The 24,467-nt window shown below is 49.4% G+C and overlaps 1 protein-coding gene across 1 annotated transcript; it reads right to left on the reverse strand.

Moving 5' to 3' along the window:
• Nucleotides 1-150: 150 nt before the first annotated feature.
• Nucleotides 151-22,513, reverse strand: SACK1D (scaffolding CK1 anchoring protein D). The gene is made up of 4 exons (XM_027078309.1): nt 22,006-22,513; nt 8,482-8,649; nt 4,518-4,642; nt 151-1,734 (listed from the first exon to the last, which is right to left on the reverse strand). The coding sequence occupies exons 1-4, from the start codon at nt 22,480-22,482 to the stop codon at nt 822-824; spliced, it is 1,683 nt and encodes a 560-aa protein (XP_026934110.1). The 5' UTR covers nt 22,483-22,513; the 3' UTR covers nt 151-821.
• Between the last annotated feature and the right edge of the window lie 1,954 nt (nt 22,514-24,467).

The raw sequence follows: 24,467 nt of genomic DNA on the forward strand, positions 1-24,467 counted from the left end.
TGGCTCGCGGGCTCTAGAGCGCAGGCTCAGTAGTTGTAGCGCACGGGTTTAGTTGCTCTTAGATGTGGGATCTTCCCGGACCAGGGCTTGAACCCGCGTCCCCTGCATTGGCAGGCGGATTCCTAACCACTGCGCCGCCAGGGAAGCCCCCATCTAACTTTTAGACGGATATTTTCTCTTTTATAATTTGGATCATCTACTCCTCCACCCCAAGACTATTTAAAAAAAAATAAAAACTGCACAGATAGATATTAGGTGCATATACTTGTAACACACTCCTATAGTTAAACAGAAAAGTGCCAGAGAGAAGAAAAAAACAAAAAAACGGACATGAGCAACCACCAAACAAAAGTTGTTTACATCTGTTTAACGCTAAGAACACAGACATCCTAAAGAAGAGATAAACACTTAAGAAACAGAGTTTTGAGTTTTTTCCTAAACAGGATTTTGATCATGAAAACTAGCGTTCCAAACCTCGAAAACAATAGGGCATACAAACCTAGAAAAAGGCAACACATATTTTATCTCTTATCTGAATTACCTGAGAACGCTGAAACATTCTCTTGAAGAGAGATCAGTATTAAAATCGTGCAAAGAAACTGTACCCATAGTGTTGAAACCATAAAACCAAGACCTGGCTTATACATGATAAGAACAAAATAAAAATAAAGCATGTAAAATAATATGCGGTTTACAGAATTCAAAGAAAATCAGGGTGAAAGAAAGGCAGTTAGGACAGGAGACAGTCTATAAAGTGGGACGCTCCGACGATGTCTACTGCAAGCCCGGGTGAAGCCAGGCGCCCTGAACGTGTGGAGCAGTCACTGAGAGGAGGGATAAAGCGTGATTTCTCTAACAGCCAGCAAATTAGCTGATGATCTGGGAAAACTTCCAGAATTAAAGCTGAGGTAGTTTTCAGTAAGGAACGTTCTCCTTGAAAGCATGGCCAGCGCGTGGTTGAGCCGAGACCTGATTCCGGCAAAGTGAATCTGCCGCTCTTTATTCAACTTTCTCAATGAGTCCCTAGAGCACAGATCCAAATGGGGGGTGCTCCAGTACTTGGGGTGTCCAGGTGTGACGACGTCATTGGCTCTGAGGGAAGTCTGGGAGCCGATGGAGCTGGCCACAGAGCCTTGGGAGGACAGAGAGGCGGAAGACCTCAAACTGGAGGATCGCGACACAGACGTCTTTGATACTGCTGACCCCTCTTTAGCCTGGGTTCCCAGAAAGGAGAGGACATTCTCATCCATGTCAGTCTGGGTGCCAGCGCACGCCGTGCCCATGCTGGATTGTGTCCCCACGTCACTCATGCTCACGGCGGGCGTCTCCTCTCCTGGCTCCGTCTGAGTGGTGGCATCGGTCGCCCTCCCGCCCTCCAGCCTGTCTCTGCGGCTGCTGAAGCAGCCCTCCTCACCGATGGTGAAGGCCTCAGAGTCCTCACGCCTGGCCTCTGCCTGGCCTTCCTCACAGCCCGGCTCGGCCTTCCTGGGGCTGCTCGAGAGCCTGGCCAGCCGTAGCCGCAGCAGGTTGCCCAGCGTGAGCTCCTTGCACAGTGGTTTCTGGTTGATGAGATGGTCAAACCTACCGCTGATCCGGAAGCTGGACAGGCGTTTGGAGCTGATGGGCTTTGACTGTGCGTACAGTATCCGGAACTCCAGGTCAAAATGTTCAACCACTTGGCCGGACAGGATGACCAGGTTGCTGCTGTTTAATTTGCCATCCGTCCATGTAAAACTTGAGGATTAAAAACAAACAAACAGAAGCTGGTAAGGATAAGCGATCCTCATTTACTCATTGTCAACCTGAATATAAAGCCCAGATATCCTGAGACATAAGTCACAACTCTGGTGACAGCACACCTACCATGTAGTGTGAATGCAAGTTGCCTTAACACAGTACATAACCTAGGAATGCGTTAACACAAGAGTAAAAAGGCCACTGTTCAACCAACAGGCTAAAATTTACACTCCTCAGCCTCAGAGCTGCTAAAAACTAGAAAGGGCTCCCAAAGCACTTAGGCCAGCGCCCTCACCATGAGAAGCGAGGAAGGTGCCTAGCGACGACACAGGGAAGCTAGTGGCAGAGCCTAGACTGGGCCCCGGTCCCTCCTCCATGCTGCCCTTTTCACAAAGGGAGACAGGACTGTCATTCTAACGATGACACTGTTGCTCAACGCACGTTTAGAGCTGACAAGTGGCCGTGCGCCCCTGCCTGTCCAGCGTACCTCCTCCTTCCCATGGTGACAGAACCCTGCCCCCTCCCAGCGCAGACAGCTTCATGTATGCACCCTCTCCAGTCACAACAGGGGTGGGCAGGTGAGCCAGGCTGGCCGGAGTATCCTATCCCCTGGGATGCAGGGACCTATGCAGCGTGGGCATGTGAGCTAGTGAGAGCCAGGGAATTTTGCAAGACTGATACCAGTGCAGAGAGAAAGAAAGTCTCCCTCTTTGAGAAACAGCTACTGAAGGCCACGTGAGGAAGCCTGGATCTTTGCCTGCAAATGGAGAGCCTGACAGAGAATAAAGATCAACTAGAGAAAAGCAGAACCAGGAGACTGTGTTCTGATGAATGCATGGCCCCTACGTCAAGGTGAGCTGAAAACAAAGGGTCCCTTTCTACACTTTCAGGTTATGTGAGCCAGTAAATTCCGTTTTGCATACAGTAGTTTGAGTTAGCTTTCTGCACTTGAAGTCACCGCACTGATACAGAAATTCGTATCAGGAGTAGGGTGTTTTACATAAGAAATCATAAAACATAGTAGCAACTCTGGCTCTTGCAACCAAGAACCTAGGCTAATGCAAATTCACCTTGAGAGCTGCCTTCAGAGCCTGAGAAGAAAGAAACCCTCAGTGAAATCATGTAAACAGGACACCTAACACCAGGATTTTACAACGTCCTCAACAAACAGAAGCCATCCTCGTCCTCGTCCTCAATAGTAGCATATTTCATTTGTAGGGGGTAATTTTTATATTTTATATTTTTTTAGAACAGCCAAAAAACCATTTGGAGCTAAGTTTGGGTAATACAGATAAATCCTACTTCGGGTGAAAATCTAGTTTCCTCCTGTTATTTCCAAACATCTTATGAAAGAAAGTCTCCAAGAAGAGTTCAAGTTTTGTTCCAAGCAATGACAGTACTGTTTGAAAAGAAAGACACCAAGAGTTCCTTGATCTGCTGGCCTCATCTTGCACAAGCCTTTGCACACCCACCTTTACCCAGGGCTGACACATAGTTATCACTCAGGGATGCGTGCTTCTTCACAAATACGTTTTTCTGGGGCTTCCCTGGTGGCGCAGTGGTTGGGAGTCCGCCTGCCAATGCAGGGGACGCGGGTTCGTGCCCCGGTCCGGGAGGATCCCACATGCCGCGGAGCGGCTGGGCCCGTGAGCCATGGCCGCTGAGCCTGTGCGTCCGGAGCCTGTGCTCAGGAGGTGGGCTGTGCAGCATGCAGGATCTTAGCTCCCCAACCAGGGATCAAACCCATGATCCCTGCAGGAGAACTGCGGAGTCTTAACCACTGGACCGCCAGGGAAGTCCCCGTTTTTCTTTTTTAAACTATAGAGACACACTTCACGTATAACATCAGAGTCTAACACAGAGGTGGCAGAACACACCACCATCAGAGAGACCTAAGTAAAAATGGTGTATCTTGGGCTTCCCTGGTGGCGCAGTGGTTGAGAGTCTGCCTGCTGATGCAGGGGACACGGATTCGTGCCCTGGTCTGGGAAGATCCCACATGCTGCAGAGCGGCTGGGCCCGTGAGCCATGGCCGCTGAGCCTGCGCTCCGGACCCTGTGCTCCGCAACCTGTGCTCCGCAACGGGAGAGGCCACAACAGTGAGAGGCCCGTATACAGCAAAAAAAAAAAAAAAAAAAAAAAAAAATGGTGTATCTTAACCTCTGGAGATTGGTGTTTACCACTCTTTGTCTCCACCCTCCATTCAACTTCCCTGCTCTCTTCCCTCAGATGCCATGCCAACGTGGGACTTCAAAGGTGGAGCCAGAAGCATGAATCAGTACTTTCTAGACTAAAGCACCAAATCACAAGGCTTGAAGCAAGGTGAAGGATTAAAGTAAGGGGGCAGCTTCAGCTGTGCCCTCTGCACTGAGGCTGATGCCTGCAACTGCCCTTCCCTTAAAGTGGGCAGGGACGTGGGGGGTCAAAGGCCCCAAGGAACAGGAGTTGAGACTGTTCCTGTCTCTGTTAACCCCCAATTCATCCACTGCAGTCCTGGCTGAGCCTTGAATCTAGGACTCCCTCACTATCGAGTCTCCAGGCAAGTTTCAGCCTCTGTACTTTAGGTTTGTGGACCACGAGGCAGGGGAGGGGATCCCAGCCCGACCACCTTCCAGAGGAGGAGGCTTTGATTAACAAGCTCACACACACACAGATGCACACGTAGCAGAAGGCTTGTCCATAAAGGCTCACACTGAGAGGAAAAAGCAGCTTTTACCTTTATATAGCACACTTCCTCTGAAAAGTTTAGATTAATAAGCATGGACGAGTCAGAAACTCACCTGTAGGAGCCTGTAGCCACACGAATGCCATCAATCAGTGTGAACTTTTCATGAACCTTCCCAACAATTTTAGTTCCTGACCTTGCATAGTAAATATTTCCTGTAATCGTCCGAACTGTCATCAGCTGTTGGTGGGGGAAGTGGGAGAAGAAGAAATGAATGATCCAGTGAGCACATGATAAAAGAAGCCTTAGTTTACAATTTCCAAACAGACAAGCTTACTAGCAGGTCAGTGGTTCACGGTCACCATTCGGTAACAACACCCACAGCACGCAAGCCAGATGATTCTCAGGACTCAAGTAACGCTACTTAACATTTAGTTCATCTTCTTGCATGCTTTTTTATGCATGCATACTTATTTTTGAGACCTTCGGTTCATGTGGACACGTGCTCTAGAAGATTCACTTTTTGGAGACACTAAACAATAGAATCCAAGAAATGACTTTGAAACAAAATGTGGGGGGATAAAATCATCAAAGAAAACATGCCAATGATAGATAACATTTTAACAAAGGTTTAAAGAAGCTAAGCTGATGTTTCTCCTCCTCTTTAGTTTAATAGCATTGCTAATAAATAATAGCCCAGGACTCCCCTGGTGGCTCAGTGGTTAAGAATCCGCCTGCCAATGCAGGGGACACGGGTTCGGTCCCTGGTCTGGGAAGATCCCACATGCTGTGGAGCAACTTAGCCCCTGCGCCACAACTACTGAGCCCCCGTGCCACAACTACTGAAGCCCGCACACCTAGAGCTGGTGCTCCGCAACAAGAGAAGCCACCACGGTGAGAAGCCCACACACCGCCACAAAGAGCAGCCCTTGCTTTCTGCAACTAGAGAAAGCCCATGCGCAGCAACAAAGACCCAATGTGGCCAAAAATAAATAAATAAATTTATTTTTTAAAAAAGTAATGATTAAACACTATAGCAAGACATAACATCCAAAGAAGTGAAAACCTACATCTACACAAAAACCTGTACACAAATATTCATAGCAACTTTATTCGTAACAGTAAAAAACTGGAAACTACCCTAATGTCCTTCAACGGGTGAATGGTTAAACTATGGTTCAACCATACCATACGATACAGTTCAGCAATGAAAAGGAACAATCTATTGATACACACAACAATTTGGACAGATCTCAAGGGCGTGAAAAAAAGCCAGCCTCAAAAGGTCACACACTGTATAATTCCAGTTACATAACATTCTCTAAATGACAAAATTACAGAGATGGGGAACAAATTAGTGGTTGCCAGGGGTGAAAGATGCAGGGGAGGGCACGAAGAGGGGAGTGGATGTGACTATAAAGATGTAGCATGAGGGAGGTCTTTGTGGTGATTGAATAGCTCTGTATTCTGCTGGCAGTGGTGGGTACACATATGTATACATGTGATAAAATGGCACGAAATAGACACACATGGTACCCATGTCAATTTCCAGGTTCTGATATTGTGCTGTAAGTTACATAAGGTATAACTATTGGGGGAAACTGGGTGAAGGATACATGGAAACCTCTATGTACTATCTTTGCAACTTCTGTGAATCTATCGCTACTTCAAAATAAAAACAAAAGACAAAACAAAAAAATTAGGGCATAGCATAACATTGTTTCTGCAATATTCTTACCAAAATGCGTAATATGAATTTAACCATGGGGAAACATCAGATAAACCCATATTCTACAGAAAACTGGCTAGTATTCTTCAAAAGCATCAAGATTCTAAAAGACAAAGAAAGAGAGGAACAGCTCCAGATGAGAGGAAGCTAAGGAGAAATGACAACTAAATGCAAGATATGGTCCCAGATTGGATCCTGGATAAGAAAACCAGCATTCATGGAATGATGAGTGAAATTTATCGTGTCTACAGAGTAGATAATAGTACTATATCAAGTTTATTTCCTGATTTTGAAATTTGTACTGAGGTTTGTAAGATGTAAACATTTAGAAAATTTGGGCAAAGAGTATCCAGGGATGCCTTATATTATTTTTCTAACTCCTTTGTAAATCAAATTATTTCAAAATGAAAATTAAAACAGACAAAAAACCTAGAACCTTCCATAGAGGTGCACATGAAGCTGGCAGGGGAGGGCTTCCGGGCGATCCCTGAGCAGAGCTTCAAAGGGTCAACATATAATAACAAGCATAAAGAATATCACTGTGGGCAGATTTCAGTGTGGTTTTGTGCATCTTTCCCTTTGGAACTTACCTGGATGCTATGTAGGCCTCTGTGATTGTGGTCAAAGCACTTTTTTTTTTTTAATTTTTATTTTACATTGGAGTATAGTTGATTTACAATCAAAGCACTTTTGAGTGCCTGCACACAAACGTATGACCAAGCTCCTGCAGGCAGGACACCCAACATTCTGGACCAGCCGCAGCACCAGGGCAGAAGAAGTCACCCCCACTTCTTCTGGTGAGGGGCAGGTTCACCAGCACACACAGGCCCTGGTGAGAGAAGCCTCCATGGCAAAGTGGTGCTTCCCGAAGAAGAAGTTAAGACATGATGAACATGGGTGAGGCCAAAAAGACAGATCTCCTTTTGACCCTTCCTAGAGGATCCAGACACCCACGAAGGCAGCAACCAACTCAGCAGGCAACTGAGTCAGCAAATACTCCTAGATTTCTGCTGAGTGGATGAATCAGAGCCAGTCACTCGATCAAAGTCATGGCCGGGCTATTCTGTGATCTTCCTGCTGCCCACACACAGCCTCAATTACAGCAAGAGCACCTTGAAATTAAACATCGACACCTTCAATTTCTTCACCAGGCTCTGCGGCAGAGCAGGTATGGACTAAACATCTAGTTAGATGACGATGCACTTTCCAGGCCTGACTTGCATTTCCCTTGGGTCCATCTGACACATTTTTAAATTGACTGTCAGGTCACAGGGCTGACTGTTTCATTCCGTCTCCAAGCTCCAAGCCTTACCTCCATCATGGATTTGCTTTGAAGCACTAGTGACAAGTTAGTAGCTACCTAATTAAACCCAATCCTGTTTCCTCTTGAGGGAGAACAACCAACAAGAGCTCTCAAGAGAAGTTAAACAGTCAAAATTGTGTAAACCAAATTGCTTGATAATAACAAGGCGATAAGTTCATGTCCCCTACGCGGTAGCCTACAGAACCAAAGTCCAACCTCTTCATTCACTTTGCTCATCGCTTTGTTTCCAGTACCTGGAACAATGAGTAGCTCAGAGTAGGTGCTCACATAGGTGAGAAACTAAGTTGATGAATTAAGGTGATGAACCAAGTTGATGAATTAAGTTCTGAAGCTCTTAAGTTGCTTAATTTTTAAGAAGTGAATGGTGTAATAAATGACTATTTTTCTTGCCTTTCTACTAAAGAGAACAAGCTTGCTAAGTTACATAACCTTACATTTAAATACTTAAGCTCAAATTACTTTCATGCTCAGAGCAAAGGACATAAAAAGTCTAATTTTATAATAATGAGAAACGAGAGGCAGCATGTGACAGTGATTTAAGAACACTGGGGCTGCAGGCAGGCCGACAGATGGGGAAACTCCATCCCACTACTTTCTAGTTGTAGACACTGGGCTCTTGGTGTCACCACTTCCCAATATGAAACACAGGTATAACGCCACTCACCTGATGGGGCTGCTGTGAGGATTTAAGTTGCGTAACATTGTCAAGAGCCTAGGACAGTGCCAAGGACACAGCAGGACTCCGTAAACGGTGGTCCTTACAATTAAAATTGGAGCCTACCAGTGCTGCAGTCAAAAGCAGCAGCTTCCAAGGCAGCATCTTGCCATCAACAGACAAGCTCCCCATTAAGAGGCCAAGGTCTGAACCTGACTCTCTTTCTTTCCTGTGAGGCTTCAGGCAAACGACTTTTCTCACGGCCTCAGGTCCCTCCCTTACAACGGGGAGACCACCACCAATGGGGAGGTCACGGATGCTCAGTCATTATTTGCTGATTGTGGTGAAACTAGAAAGAGTGTAACACAAACCTTTTCCTCTTCAGGATGAACTTTCATATCCATGCACATATCCAAAAACTGAGAGAGCAGGGCGTGGTCCAGAAGGATGTAGACAGCAACTCCCTGTTTCCGACAGATTTCCTGCAGGTCTCGGAAGATGTCAATGTCCGTGAAAACATCCATAACCACTGCAATCACCTAGGGCGTGGGGCAGAGAGAAGAGCCAGTGGTCAACCCACAAGGACACCACCTTACAGCTCGTTGTCCGGACTCTGGACCCCATCTCAGAGCTGGGAAAGGATCCCTGTCCTACAATACTCTTCCTTCCTTCTCCTTCTGCGGTATCAGTTTTCCTCTCACCGTGGACTCTTGTCTGTCTCCAAAGACACTCAGGCCACTGTATGCTACAAATCTGGACTTGACCCAGCCACTCTCCTCCACACTGCAAATTTCTCAAAACTATAGATTCATCCACTACTTTGACCTCCTATGAACTTGTTCCATTCAACTCTCTTCCTTTACTAAAACCCCCGTCTCACAAGCTCAGCTCAGACCGGCAAGATATCTAGGTTCTGCAGCTAACCCACCATCATTTTAGACACGTGGCTTGTTGCCCATGTCTGTAAAACAGGTATGTAAAAACTTAAGAGTCTCTCTGAGGCCCCCCTTCTGGGTATACCAGTCTCCAAGTCTGATTTTATTGTCTGGTTTTGGATCATAATATGGTTTTCTATTATAATCTAGAAAGGGCCACCTCATCCACCACCAACTCATGGCTTGAAACTGACTGACCAGGCAAGTAGATTCTCCCACCTCCTGCCTCTGTCGCTGCACATCACCTCTTCATGACGTCTGCTCCCTCCACCTGTCAGGATCTAACCAAATGGCTTCCAGAGCGCCAGCCCCTCCTCTGTAAAAGGTGGTCTCTGAAGTTCTCTGGTATCTGTCCGCAGCGCAAGCCCGCAACAAGAGCATGGAAATATGTCCTAAGGATGCTGCCCTACAGCTTGGACCAGTCCTTTCTGCTCCCCAACGACCCGGCTCCATTTGTGCCTCCTAATCAATTTTCCCCACTCAGCACACAGTACAGTTAAGGGCCACCTCAGCCACGTGGCCTTGGGTAGATTACAGCTGCTTCGAAAGTCTGTTTCCTTTGTTGCAAAATAGATTTGTCGTGAGCATTAAATGACTAGGCCACATCAAGTGCCCATACAAGAGGTCCCTCTGCTATCTGTTCATTGATTCGCTTGACCAGTCCAGAGCTTAAGCCGTGCAGACAGTTCAGCGCAGGGAAGCATCTCCCAGCTCCTGGCTTTCCTGCTTAAAGAGAGGCCGCTCCAGCAGCAAAGCCTCTAATCACACCCTCTGCAGGTTTGAAAGCATGGCCGTCAGCTAATTCCTGGCAGGTCTGCGGGGGAACCAAAACACGCGGGTCTCGTACAAGCCCCTGCATCGGGTCAGAGCCAGGACTGTCACCTTAGGAAACCGCTCCCCGAAGCCAAGGTTTGGAGCTCTTCTGCAGGCTGGAGCTGCAATGTACCACGCTCCTCGTAACCTCATCAGTAAAAACATGAGTCTCTTCCAATCACATTAAATCCTTTCCTGAACGTTAAGGTGACTGACTTATAGGTCTGTGAGAGCAGAGGCCCCTCAACGGGACTGATTCATCTCTGGGGGCCCAGAGGACTCAGGCCAGTACCCGAGAATCATTACCCCTTAAGTATTTGGGTATCAAAGAAGTGCAGAGGGGCTTCCCTGGTGGCGCAGTGGTTAAGAATCCGCCTGCCAGTGCAGGGGACACGGGTTCGAGCCCTGGTCTGGGAAGATCCCACATGCCGCAGGGCACCTGGGCCCGTGCGCCACAACTATGGAGCCTGCGCTCCACAACTACTGAGCCCGCATGCCACAACTACTGAGGTCTGCGTACCTAGAGCCCGTGCTCCACAAGAGAAGCCATCGCAATGAGAAGCCCGCTCACTGCAACGAAGAGTAGCCTTTGCTCGCCGCAACTAGAGAAATCCCGCGTGCAGCAACGAAGACCCAACGCAGCCCCCCAAAATAAATAAATAAATAAATAAATTTATTTATTTTTTAAAAAAGAAGTGCAGAGACAGACGATTTTACTGTCCATCTCTAACACCTCAGAGTCTTGCCCACCAGGAGAAGGGACCCAGAAATGCCAGCTCCCAGGAAGTCATTGCTGTGAGGGAGTCTGGGAAAGACAATTTATCTCTCTGGTTCCCTTTCTCTAATGTTGCCAAAGCCCCAGCGGTGAGCTATTCTTGGCAAAGGGTACAGCTAAACCCCACTGGAGACAATGATTTAGAAAATAAAAAGTGTTCCTTCTAAATTGGTGGCATCTTCAAAAGTTTATGTCCTCCAATACATTTTTATACATCCTATCTGGAGATGTATCTATCCCACTAATTCAGGCCAAACAACTTACTGGTTAAAAGGCAGAAAGGCGTGGGCACAGTTCCCAGCTCTGTGGCTTACTGCTGTGTGACTCTGGGCAAGTTGCTTAATCTCTCTGAGTCTCAGTTTCCTCCTCTGGAAGGTACGGATAATATCATCTAGCATCCACATCACAGGGCTGTTGTGAGGATTAAATGAGACAAAGCATGGAAAGGGCTTCGCTCAGGCATGAACTAGGTGTTCAAATGCAGCCAGCACCTCAGAGTCTACTGTGGGCTGAACCCTGTGCTAGGTGGAAAGATGGCTATAAAGGATTCGACATGCACCTACCTTACCCACAAAGAGAGGACACGGGCTGCAGGGAAGGAAAATGATACTTACTGTAACAGGCAAGGAAATCAGGGGAACGCTTTGGGGGACGGGGAGACAGTAAAGCATCTCCCTTGCAGGCGTAGACCCAACACAGGCCCTCAAATGTACCAAAGGAGAGAAAAGGAGGATTCCTGGAGGAGATGGCCTTTGAGTTGAATCACAAATCAGGACGATCTGGACAGGGGAGAAGCAAAGGGGAGGGCATCCGGCAGGAAGCCACATGATGACAGAGGAAGATGTAGGAAATGATGGGGTATGTCCCAGTCTGGCTGGAACGCAGAGTATGCATGAGAGGGAGCGACAGGACGTGACTGAGAGACAGGTGAGTGTGCAGGAGCATGGAAGGCCTTGGATGCCAACCAAGGGGTCAGGATCATACAGGCCATGGAGGGGAGGAGGTTTAGGATGAGTGACAGGACAGAAGAAGCTGATGCTGGAAGTGTTGGTTGGAGATGTGGCCCCCCTCCTGCAACATAGGGCCACATACCTAAGTACCTGAAACACAGCAGGCACTTAGGTAGCTTTTTAGGTTCAGCAAATGTTTAGGAGGACTAAAGACTGAAAGAATAAAAATCAGTGATAGAGGTTTTGACGGTGGGCCAGGCAGGAAGCCATGAGGGTCACAGAGAAGGGAAAGGGGCCCGTGGGAAAGGTAAGCAATGTTCTCCCTGGGATGAGGGAGGAGAGATGGGGGTGGAGGGAGGCTGACTCAGGTCCACACAAAGACGAAACAGAAACAGAAACAATCTTGAGAGAGAGAGAGGTTTTGAAACTGATTTTGAGGTGGCAGTAAAACTTCATAAAGGGGTTCTGAATACACACATGCGAGAATGAGTCGAGCTCATAAGAGAAAGTGAGAGAAAATCAATCGGGGGTCAGTCCCCGTCCTCAGGAGAGACAGGAGGTGAGCGCGACGGGGCCGATGGATGTGCACCCAGGTGCCACCGGGACAGAGCCGAGGAAGCGGGCCCAGCTGGCCAGGCTAGAGAGGGTTGGAGGGTTGCTGGAAGCAGGGCCCCAGGAGCGGGGCCCACAGCATAAGGCGCCTGCCAAACTGAATTTTGATTTATCATTTAACAAAACAATTGTGCAAACACCACCTTTGTTAGGTAGTGAGTCAGCATCTAATTTGCTGTTAGTTTCATTGTTTGGTTTTGAAGCTTCAACCTTTCCTGTGTGTTGAAAATAATTGGGTTTGAACGCCCACGGGGTACTTAGAGGGTAGATGGAGATGCTTCTCCCTCTGACTCTCCCTGCATCCAACATCCCCTCCTCCTTCTAGAGCAGGACCTTTAAAAGACTTCTGGAGGAAGAACAGCCCTATGGGTGGAAGCAGTCAGCAGGAAGGCCCGCCTTCCCTCCAGACCCCATCCCCCCTCCTCCTTACTCTTTGCCCTCAGCCCCACCCCACCCCCGCCCCCATGCAACCAAGCCCGGCTCAGCTGAACTAGACCTGGGGCTTCTCAAGTCTGTGAAGGGACAGACTCTTCTCTGAACTGAGCAATGACCTGGGCTCATTTGCTAGCCAGCTGAGTGTCTGCTTTGCAGAGCTGGCCACATCTCCTAGGTGTTGGCGTCCATGCTGCAGGCTGCTGGGCCCTAGAGGAGCACCGGGACTTGAAAGCGGTCACCACTCCCACTCCCTGAGTCATACCGCGGGATGGACAAAGGAGAGACACATGGGCAGGCGGGCATCCCATGCTCATCAAGTGCCCACATGGTCACGGTGGGTATTGCCCTGTCCCAGCCTATGCTACAAAGAGCCTACCCGCTCTCCTAGAGGTGGAAAGCTCTGCAAGTGGTGGCTTGTGAGTGTCCGGTCCAGGGTCAAAAGCCCATCTGCAACTCAGCACGCGTTGGTCCTAACATGACACCTAAAGAGGAAACACCCAGCTGTCGGAGCCTGGATGGTCGGTCTGCTGCCAGTCCCCATGCTGCTCCTGCTCTTCTCCAGCCACATCTACAGCAGCCACTCCTGCATCAAGTCCCATGGCATCATCGCAGGTGACAAAACCTCAAGCCTTTCCTCCCTCAGTCACTCCTACCCGTCCCTCGATGATTTATACCATGGGACCCGGTGATCCACGTGGTTACAGGTAGCAGTCCCCGGGGTATTCTGCACAGGCCCTGTGTATGTTACTTTTCACACAGAACTGAAATCTTTTCTGTTTGCCAGAAGCTCTAAAGAGGTATCCCGAGATTTGAAAACCCCGTTAATTGTTATCTCCAATTTACTGATAAGAAAAATAAAGCGTGCAGAGGTTCGGTGACTTGTTCAAGGTGACACACTCAGGCAAACGCAGGAGCTGGAATTTCAGCCCAGCTGACCCCAGAGCTACCTATTAAAAAGTGTTAGATTGGGACTTCCCTGGCAGTCCAGTGGCTAAGACTCCGTGCTTCCAATGCAGGGGGCACAGGTTCGATCCCTGGTCAGGGAGCTAAGATCCCACATGCTGCACGGTGCGGCCAAAAAAGAAAAAAAAAGTGTTAGATTAAACATTATTGCAAACAAATCTAATGTTCCGTCTTCAAATGATTGAAAGCTTAGACTAAATCCTGGAAGGATCAGTAGAGTATTCCGTGAAGTATATGAGATTGAGCCCATCACAAAGGAGGATCACTAAGAACACAAAACAACTTGCCGAGCGAACGTCAGGCACCTTGAAATGCCCTAGGACAGCAGGCACTTCTTTCTGCGGGCAGTTCTGCTAACTCCGAACTGACTAAATCAGGAAACCTTGGGAGGCACAGATGCTACATGAACAGGCTACAGAGCTAGACCTGGACGTGGATGCAGGCTCCTCCACTTCTCGTCACCGTGTTCCCTCTAGCAAGTTACTTCCATTCTGTTGGCTTCTGCAACATGCAAATAATGCTACCCACCTTGTAGTGTTTGCAGTGGGTTTGGTCAAGAGAGAACACTTGACAGTTCCTGGCACCACAGAAAGCCCTTATATGGCAGCTGTCATAGTCTTAGTCCTAATTCTGCCACCGACCCTGGCCAAGTCATTCTACCTGAGCTCGGCATCCTCAAACACGGCTCCTCTGAGCTCTATCATCTGATTCACACACCCTCGATGGGCGGGGCAGGGCTCTGAGCAGGCACTTGAGCAGCCTCGAGGGGCTACTCAGGGTTGGTCGTTCCTGTTCTCATTCCAGCTCTTCCTCTGCCTGGAGCAGGAAGTCTGTGTCACTCACCCCTTCTCACTGCACCTCAGTTTCTCTCCCTTCCCACCCATGGTCATAAAGCAAGGACACATGTGAGAGATGCTTGGAATTCTACCAAAGGTCTACGCACGTGCAAAGATGCGTCAGCCTGTTGGTGGTCAACAAGAGCCTGCCTGCTGAATTCCTCACGTTGACTGAGTGACACCCGACTCGACTTCCTTCAAGTCCCCAGGGCTCCTGCCTCTTCTGGAGACCTTCTTGCCAAAAAAAAAAAAAGACCTATATTTTCACCCCATGTATTACAGATTTTAACAGAACAGAAATTTTCTCCTGGAAATTTCTTTTAACATCTTTAAATAATGGGGCTTCCCTGGTAGCACAGTGGTTAAGAATCTGCCTGCCAATGCAGGGGACACAGGTTACAGCCCTGGTCGGGGGAAGATCCCACATGCCACGGAGCAACTAAGCCCGTGCACCACAACTACTGAGCCTGCTCTCTAGAGCCCGCGAGCCACAACTACTGACCCCACGTGCCACAACTACTGAAGCCCAGGTGCCTAGAGCCCGTGCTCCACAACAAGAGAAGCCACCGCAATGAGAAGCCCGCGCACTGCAGCCAAGAGTAGTCCCCGCTCACCGCAACTAGAGAGAGCCCGCGTGCAGCAACGAAGACCCAACGCAGCCAAATATAAATAAATAAATAAATTTATTTAAAAAATTAAAATAAAATAAAATCTTTCAATAATGATCTTGATATCAACTTCAGGGTTTAAAGACAAAAAGAACGTCAATTTCCACAGCAAAACCTAAATTCATTCGTGCGTGTTGTTTTCTCTAAGTTTCATGGGCTCTTATAAAATTAGCAATTTAAGTATCAGATTAAATTGCCGATGGAGCCTCTATCTGCAGAGAGTGGCCTGGGGCCCCTCTGGGAAGGCAGGGGTGGGTAAACCAATTTTTCAATGGCCCCAGGGGTGCAGGGACCAGCCACATACAGCAACATTTCCTCTGCACTATTCCAGCATGAAGTACACAGGCGGGCTGGGCTTTTTCAAAGGGAGGGGAAAGCATCAAGAGACGTTTTGCGGGGGGAAGGGGCTTTATCATCGTGAGTTATTTTTTTTTTATAATTATATAAAACATCTGCCTGGCTCCCAAGTCCAATCGACAAAACAAGCTACATCCAGAGACACCTAGCTTCCATCCTTGTCCCTTCTCTTCTGCCCTCCCCACAAAGATAATAACTTCAACTAGTTTTGGGTTTCTCCCATTTTTTAAAAAATATAAATAAAAGTATGCATGTGTACACATACTCATTTATGTTACTAAACGAGTACGTATATGTGTGTATACATATGTATATGTATATGCTCATATCCCCCCTGTAGATAAAAGGCAGCATATGATACGCGTTGTTCTAGACTAGTGCTGTCCCAGCAGAACCTTCTTAGATGGTGGAGGTTCTGTATCTGCACTGTCCAACATGGCCGCCACTAGCCATAAGCAGTGATTAAATACTCGAAATATGACTAGTGCAATAAAGGAACTGAGTTTTTTAATGTATTTCCTTTTTTTTTTTTTTGCGGTACACTGGCCTCTCACTGTTGTGGCCTATCCCGTTGCAGAGCAACAGGCTCCGGACGCGCAGGCTCAGTGGCCATGGCTCACGGGCCCAGCCGCTCCACGGCATGTGGGATCTTCCTGGACCGGGGCACAAACCCGTGTCCCGTGCATCGGCAGACGGACTCTCAACCACTGTGCCACCAGGGAAGCCCTGTATTTCCTTTTAAGTCACATAAATTTAAATAGCCACAGGTGGCCAACGGCTGCCACGCTGGTCACTGCGGTTCTAGCCACTTAATCGTAGGAAACAGAGCTAGTGCTCATCCCTTTTCAGAGCTGCTAGGCGCTGCACTGTGCAGAAGGATCCGTTTACTCACCAAGCTGCCACTGACGGATGTTTGAGCCCTTCCAGCCTTTTGCTGTTATAATCAGTGCTGCAACAAATAGCCAACTGCATAGGCCTGTTCATATTTTTCGCCAGTGTATCTTTGGGACAGATACACAGACATAGAACTGCTAGGTCAATGGGTAAATACAACTGAAATTTTGCTGAATATTGCCAGATTCCCCTCCAGAGGTTCTATCATTTGCATCCGGACTTTAAAAAAGCCAGTAGGCCTACTACTTTTCTTCATGAGAGAACTTATCCTTTATCCATAAAGGAACCAGAGAATAATTCTGCAGCTTCTCTACTGCCCAATGGATGCCAGGTGAAAAGAATAAAGAAATGAAATGGTAGACAGAAAACAGAATAGTGGTTGCTGGGGGCTGAGAGGAGGAGGGAATGGGGAGTTATTGTTCAGTGGGAACAGAGGTTCCTCTTGGGAAGATGAACAAGTTCTGGACCTGGATGGTGGTGATGGTTGCATGTGGTGATGGTGAATGTCCTTAATCCACTGATCTGTACCCTTTAAAAAAGTGCTAAATTTTGTTACATATATTTTACCACAATTAAAAAGAAGAAAGAAATGAAATGGCGAAAGACTCCGAAATCCTTAACCTGACACACAGAACCAAAAGGAAGGGATAAAAAGTAGCCACACTTAGTCTAGTGGGCAGCATCTCACGCATCGGTGAGATTTCCTAGGACAGTGGTTCTCAACCAAGGGCAATTTTGCCCCTCAGAGGACATTTGGCAATGTCTGGGGACACTTTTTAAAATTGTAAAATATAGAACATATATAATATTTCCATCTTAACAATTCCTAAGCATACAATTCAGTGGCCTTAATTACATTTGCAATGTTGTCAGCCCTCACCACTATCTGTTTCCAAAACTTTTTTATCACTCCCAACTGAAACTCTAACCACTAAAGCAGTAACTCCTTCTTCCCCTGACCCCCTCCCCAGGGGAGACATTTTTGAATGTGATGACCATTTTTTGGCGGGGACCAGTGCTTCTGGCATCCACTGGGTGGAGGCCAGGAATACTACTCAGCATCCTACAATGCACAGGACAACCCCTCAGAACAAAGAGCGTTATCCCGTCCGAAACGTCAATAGTGATGAGGTTGAGAAAGCCTGCCCTGGGTTCTGAACAGGAACTGCTCACACTGCACAGGTTCAATTGCAACTCAGAGGAGGACCGTGCAAGGCCAGGAGGGCCTTAATTTGGATACATCCACGCGCACACCAGGGGCCTCCAACAGACTCCTCAGCTGTTACTCCTCCTAGGAGGCAGGACTCTTTGTCAACACAACGACAGCTTTTTACAAATGCTCAGGTTATCAAAAGGATGCCCAAGTGTGAGGTCATAGCAAAAGTGCCCCTTTGGAACAAAAGCTCGTAGGGAATGGGCGGCTGGTAAGAGCGATGGCTCTGGAGAGTGCAGGACCTCCTAGCAGGGTGAGCTTTGTCTGTGAGCTCCCATCCAGACGCTAGGAATATCCCAAGAGCCTCGGCAACAGCACATCACCAAGTGAGGGCACACAGCACTTCCAGGCAAGGTCTCCACTCCCAGCCGATCTGTGGGGGCCAGAGCCCAGCCCAACGCTGATTCACATGGCAACAGAGACAAAGAAATGAATGACTCATCAACAAATACAGTAGTACAGGGATAGATTCTAGAGTATGTGTGTAAGGGGGAAATCCTGTGTAGTTCAAAATTCTCCTAAGAGCAGACATCTCAGCTCTCAAGAAGTCCAAAGGGGGGAAAAAAAAAGCCCAAAACAGTACTTCCTCCAGCTTTGGTGAAGCTCAACTGAGCCCCGAGTCAGCTTGTATTCAGAAGCCACGCTGTACATAAATCGTGTGTTTCTAGGTGCTGTACCTCACTCAACGCAGCAGACCCACACTTTGAAAGGTGCGCAGAAACTGAGCCCACGGCAGAACTGGCAGGTTCACAGCCCTGGTCCCACCTACCCTGGGACAAGTCCTTGCTGAGCAGATAGGCAGGCAAACTCTTTTGCTGAATGATCAAAGGTGCACGTGAGACGTCTCCGCTGTACCTACTGAGCACTATTTGGTGCCAGAGGCCCTACAAGCCTAAACGGCTCAAAAGCAACATGAGTCCTGGATGAGGACCCATCCCAGAACCATCCGTTGAGGCCGCAGAGCCAGGATCAGACACCACCATTTACCAAGTGAGCCTGGCTTCTTGTGCCTGTACCCTGACCACCCCAGTCTCCTTCCTGCCAAGGGGAGATCTAGTCCTGTCATCGTCATTTTCCTTTTTCTTCAATATGCAACATGGAAATTAAAAGTTCAAATCTTAAGAAACTCTTAAAAAAAAACCCAGCTTATTGAAAACTACCAGAGCACCAACCCTCCCTCATGGCAGGGGGCCCTGTGGGGTGGTGAGTGGTCGAGAGCCCGGGCTCAGGGGCCAGGCAGACGGGCTCATGCCCAGCTCTGTCCCACACTAACTGTATCTTGGGGAAGCTACTTATCGTCTCTGTGCCTGGTCTCTTCTTAACTGTGGCCTCCTCTTAGGTTGGGGAGGGTTAACTGAGAGAGTCCAGGTAAAGGGCTTAGCACAGAAACTGACCCTTTAAAAGTACTCAATCACACCGTCAAGCGCTTTCGCCATCTGAACACAGACACAGAACGGCTTCTCATCTCATCTGGAAACGGCCTGAGACCTACATCTCCACAGTCCTCGCCGTCACAGGTACTGGACTTCAAAGGATGTATTCGGAGTGACACAGCCGCTCCTGTGTACACAACCCACACCTCTACCTGGAGCAGCCGCACTGGACCAGCCACCAGATTAGCTCTCTAACACCTGTCTCCTCCACAGATTTCTGTCCACCTGGGGACAGCAACGCCTTCTTACCTCCACATGGCACAAGGCAGAGCGTGGTGGCTGACAGTGCTTAAGAGATGCTGTGCCTCGGTTTGAGTCCTGGCTCTGTCATTCCCTGGCTGTGTGACCTCGGGGCAACTTAACTTCTCTATGCCTCAATTTCATCAGCCGCAAAATGGAGCTAATAATCGCACCTACCTTAGGGTTACTTGGAACAGTGCCTGGCAGAGAAAGCATTAGTATGTTTTGGGGTTTTGGTTTTTTTTTTTTTACATAAAAGAGATGGTGTCTGAGACCTCAAGTTTAGCGTGTCTCAAATCCCACTCACCTCCCCATCCCTACCCTCAGTCTCATTCTTCTCCTGTATTCTAATTTCGTGGCATCACCACTCACCCAAGCTAAAAAACCTCAATTCTTCCTATACCTTCTCCTTGGCCTTGCCTACTTTCCTGCCCTCTCCCTCACTACCCTTCCGGTCCATCGAATGACCAAGTCCTGTCAATTCTACCTAAAATTCTTCCCCTGCCCGAGCCCCAGCACTGCCTCAGCACAGACCCCCTTCAACCCCCTTCGACCCCCTTCTCACGTGTAGATCCCTAAGCCCCTCCGTACTACCACCTCTACTCCAGTCTCGCCCCTCTCTAACCCAACCCCCTTCCTGCTCTCGCCAGCATTTACTGCTCAGGAACCCCAATCTGATCAGCTCCTCTCCTCCCTTTAAACCTGCGATGGCTCCCCACTGCTCCTTCCAGTAGCGTGCGAAGCCCTCGACAGTCTGGCGTCAGTCTTTCCCTTCAGCCTCCTCTCCTACCATTAACTCCCACATACTCTCTGCTCCAGCTGTGAGGAACTTGGCTGCCTCCCCAAATGCCAGGTGTTTTCACACTTCTGGGCTGGTCCCTATCTTCTGGTCTGGCAAGCCCCACCCATCCTCTTGGACCCAGCTCCAAGGTCACCATCACTCCTAAAGCTTTCTTCAGCCTGCAGCAACTTCCTCACTGCTTCCCGCCAGCAGACCGTCAACTCTCAAGTGCAAGCAAGGATCATGTCCTTCACCTGTGGCCCCAGCCCCTGGGGCACAGTGTCCAATACACAGTAGGCTCTGAATAAGCAAGCAATCTGGCATATGGCAGAGACACTGAAAATACTCATCAGATTTAAAGGTAACGTACCACCTTTCTCAGTTAAAACTGCCCAGGTTCCAAATACAGAATCTTGAACATATAAGTGTGTAGCTGGACTAGGGCACAGAGCACGGCAAGAGGTTCTACCCAGGAATGCATTACAGAATGCCTACAAGACAAAGGTGTCTGAGCATCAGCCTTGAGCCCCTTCTAAGACCAGCATGAGTTGATGGACAGTCTTCCCTCTGGTCTTAGCTCCAGTGCCCCTCCACTACCACTAAAAATCGGATGTAAGCAAGAGGATAGGGCAATTCCGCTCTCTTTCATGGAGACCCGTTCATTACTTTTCTGAAGTTCCAAGTGCCCAAGTTCTCCCCCTAGACGTGATCGTTGGGAAGGCACACCTATCCTAAAATGGTGTCTTTTTCCATCTTTTCAATCCTCCCACTGAACCCATAGTGTCTGTTGCATCAAAAGGACCCTCAGCACACCCAAAGCACTGCAGGACCGATAATAGCCTAGCTGGAGCCCACACCTACTTCCACAAAGGCAAGGCACTAGCCTACCGTACCCCCTACGCACTGCAACCCCACCATCAGGCAAAGAGCACCCAGCGCAGGGACACTGGTAAGTCAGGGCTTGTCCCTTCTTGGTTACTTCAATTGCCTTGATGCACAGATATCATAACCACAATCAGACACACAGGTACGAGCCCTACCAAGTCTTACCGTGGCCTGGGGCTTTACCTGCCATGTCTCTGGCACAGGCAGACAGCCAGGAAGCTGGGCACTGCCAGTCAGCAAGCGAGGTGGCATTTGATCATGGCTCTGGAGGAACGAGTCTGCTGCCACACCCTACCCACCCCTCCCACCTTCTGGGCTGCATTCTTCCTCCCAGACCCCTAGTACCCAGCACCCTGCTGCAGTCTCATCCTGGCTGGCAGAGAGACAAAACCTCCCACTGCACCCCAATACCTTGTCACACTAAGAGTCAGACAACAGCACCAAAACCCACTGTGAAGAGAGAGATGACTTAATGCAGGGGTATCTGCATTTTTTTTTCCAGCTTATGGAAATGCAAACTCCCTTCCCCACCCATTCACTGAAGGAGCAACTTCCCCTCCAGGCCTGCAGGAGGAAAAAGGGTTGGGGCTCACTTTGCCACTCTGGTATGTATCTGCTTTCTACAACAAAAGACACGTGCAGGTGACTAGCAATGATAGATTCCTAATGCCCTGCAGTTGTCTCTGGGGACAACTTTCAGGAATTTTCCCCTAGGTTATGCGCTTCTTAGGTATTGCATCTCCTAAGAAGCTCCTGAAAGCGGGATCTAGAGTTGGCTGACAGACAGTCTGACAACTGGTTTTAACTGAAAGCTGTAACTAGCAGGACTTCTGATCACCCTCCCAGGGAATGTGAATGTTAGGAGTTGGAACTTGGGCACAATCCGCCGTCTTGGGGACCGAGACTCCTCCCACTCTCCCCTGCCACGAAGAGCGGCCAGGGAGGAGATCGGGGATCCGAGGGGATACACGCAGAGTGGGGCGAGTCGGGACCCCGGGACCACCCGGCTCGCGCTCCTAGCAGACCTCAGTTTCCCGTTTTTGAAGGGAGTGTCCCGTCGGACCGGGGACCGAGGTGACCCGAGGAGCCGGGCCGCGACGCTCACCTCTCGCGCCGAGCGGAGCTGCTGGCGCAGCGCGTCCTTGCAGCCATAGGGGCCGCGGGCGCCCGTGCCGCGGGGCTGGAAGTGCGCCTCGACGCGCGTGGCCCCGCGGTAGGCGCCCTTATAGAAGGAGGGCCAGCCGAGCTCCAGCAGCGGCGGCTCCAGGTCCGACTGCTCGGGGAAGTAGGTGCCGGAGGAGCAGTCGTGCGACGAGCCGAAGGAATCCTCGGCCCCCGCTGCCGCGCCCTCCTCGCCGGGCCGCTCGGCCGCGCCTAGGATGGCGCGCACCTCGTCGGGGTTTAGGAAGCGGCCGAGGCGCTCGCGTCGCAGGAAGGCCGCGAAAGCGTCGGGGCCGCCCGCCACCAGCTCCTCGAGCGCCAAGCGCCGCTCCTCGCTGTACAGCTCGGCCGGGTTGGGCGGCCCGCACGGCGACAGGCAGGCTGCGGGCAGTTCGTCCAGGCCATCGGACCGCAGAGCCATGGCGACGCTCTGACACAAGACAGCTCGGACCACCACGGGAGCGCAGGACACTTTATAGGCACCTTTGAATCTAACCGGCCCGCGCCATTGGCCGCGCCGCCCCTCCCTGGCTCTTCCATTGGCTGCCTTGTTGTGACGGCAGAGTCCGGAAGCAGTGCACGCCTCTACGACTCCGCCCCCTGAAGTGCTATTGGCTGCCCCGCGGCGCGGCCCGGCCCCGCCCCGCCCCGCAGCCCTGCCCCACCCAGCGCCTCCGTAGAGGTCCGGGACTGCTGCTGAGACCACGTTCCTGCTCCGTGGTTGCTCAGCGGAATTTAGTCTTGGCGACTACGTTCCTGTTCCGAGGTAGCGTTCCTGCTATGGTCCTGCGGGGAGCCGAGTTCATCAAGATCAACTAGAGAGCAGATGTCAGGCCTGAGTGGCCGTGGTACCCGGGGCGGTGGGGCAGGCAGGGAGCCCGAACTGAAGCCGGAGAGCCCGACCACAGCCATCCTCGCGCTCCCCCTGCCGGCCGCCCCACAACGCGGCCCTACAAGGCCCAGGGAGGTCAGAAATGTGAACTGGGAGGAGAGGCTGGGACCTGCTGGGGCACACTGACCCACTGACCGTGCTTCTCCGGGTCTCTCAGAGCTTGGGTGAGGCCAGGCACTCCCCAGTATTGAAATCATTCATTCATTCGTTCAAAAATACCGGTCCGTCATAATAGCCACTCCTTTGATTACACCTTCAGGTAGCTTTCTCTTCTCTCACCTGATCATTTTCTTTCGTTTTTAAGATTTATTTTTTTGATGTGGATTATTTTTAAAGTCTTTACTGAATTTGTTACAATATTGCTTCTGTTTTATGTTTTGGCTTTTTGGCCGCCAGGCATATGGGATCTTAGCTCCCTGACCAGGGATGAAACCCGCACCCCCTGCATTGGAAGGCCAAGTCTTAACCACAGGACTGCCAGGGAAGTCCCTCACCTCCTTGTTTTTTGCCTGGCAAAACCCCAAACCTGGTTAAACCCCACTCTCCACCTACTTTCCTCCTGCACCCAGGCCGCCATACAGTGCAGGGGAAAAGAAAGACACAGTCATGCCCACCAGCTGTGCCTGAAATTCATGGTCTCAAGTGGGCCCTTAAGGTTGCCTGCTAGCCTCTATTTCCCTAACTTCTCTCTACCTTTTCCTCTCTCATTCTTACTTTTAGAGTTTGCTTTCTATTTCACTGAGAAAATAATAGCAGTCAGGGAAGATAGTTCCACATGCTCCCACCACATCTTCCTACCTGTTTGCATCTCTGCCCACATACTGGGCCTTCCGTTACTATGGATGAGCTGTCTGTGAGCCTATCTAATGCCAGTCCTTCCATTTGAGCAGTAGTTGCCAATCCCCCTACTACTAACCTATGTCTCTCCAGCAATTCCCTCCTCTTTCCTGGATCATCAATTTCCCTGCTTTACTGGTTCATTCCTATCAGCATACAAACATGCTGTAATATTTTTCATCCTGCAAACAACACTCATGACCCTACATCCCTCTAGAGCTTCCTCCCCATTTCACTCTCACTTTTATAGCATAAAGCCTCAAACAACTTGTCTATACTTGCCATCTCCAGTCTTCCTCCCATTCTGTCTTGAATCCTGTCCAATCAGGCTGATTCCTACACTGGCCAACCAAAACCTCTTGTCAAGATCATTGTGAGGGACTTCCCTGGCAGTCCAGTGCTTAAGACTTTGCCTTCCAATGCAGGGGTTGCAGGTTTGATCCCTGGTCGGGGAGCTAGGAACCCACATGCCTCACGGCCAAAAAAACCAAAACATAAAAAACAGAAGCAGTATTATAACCAGTTCAATAACGACTTTAAAAATGGTCCACATTAAAAAAAATCTTAAAAAAAAGATCGTCATGAGCTCCACGGTGTTAAATCTAAGAGCCAAATTTTAGGCCTCATTTTCTTTGTGTAAATGAGAAGACATATATACAACTGTAAAGTGCTTCATA

This window comes from Aethalodelphis obliquidens, unplaced genomic scaffold (assembly GCF_003676395.1).
Source record: "Aethalodelphis obliquidens isolate GAN/ISIS:26980383/991018 unplaced genomic scaffold, ASM367639v1 scaffold42, whole genome shotgun sequence".
Lineage (NCBI taxonomy): Eukaryota > Metazoa > Chordata > Mammalia > Artiodactyla > Delphinidae > Aethalodelphis > Aethalodelphis obliquidens.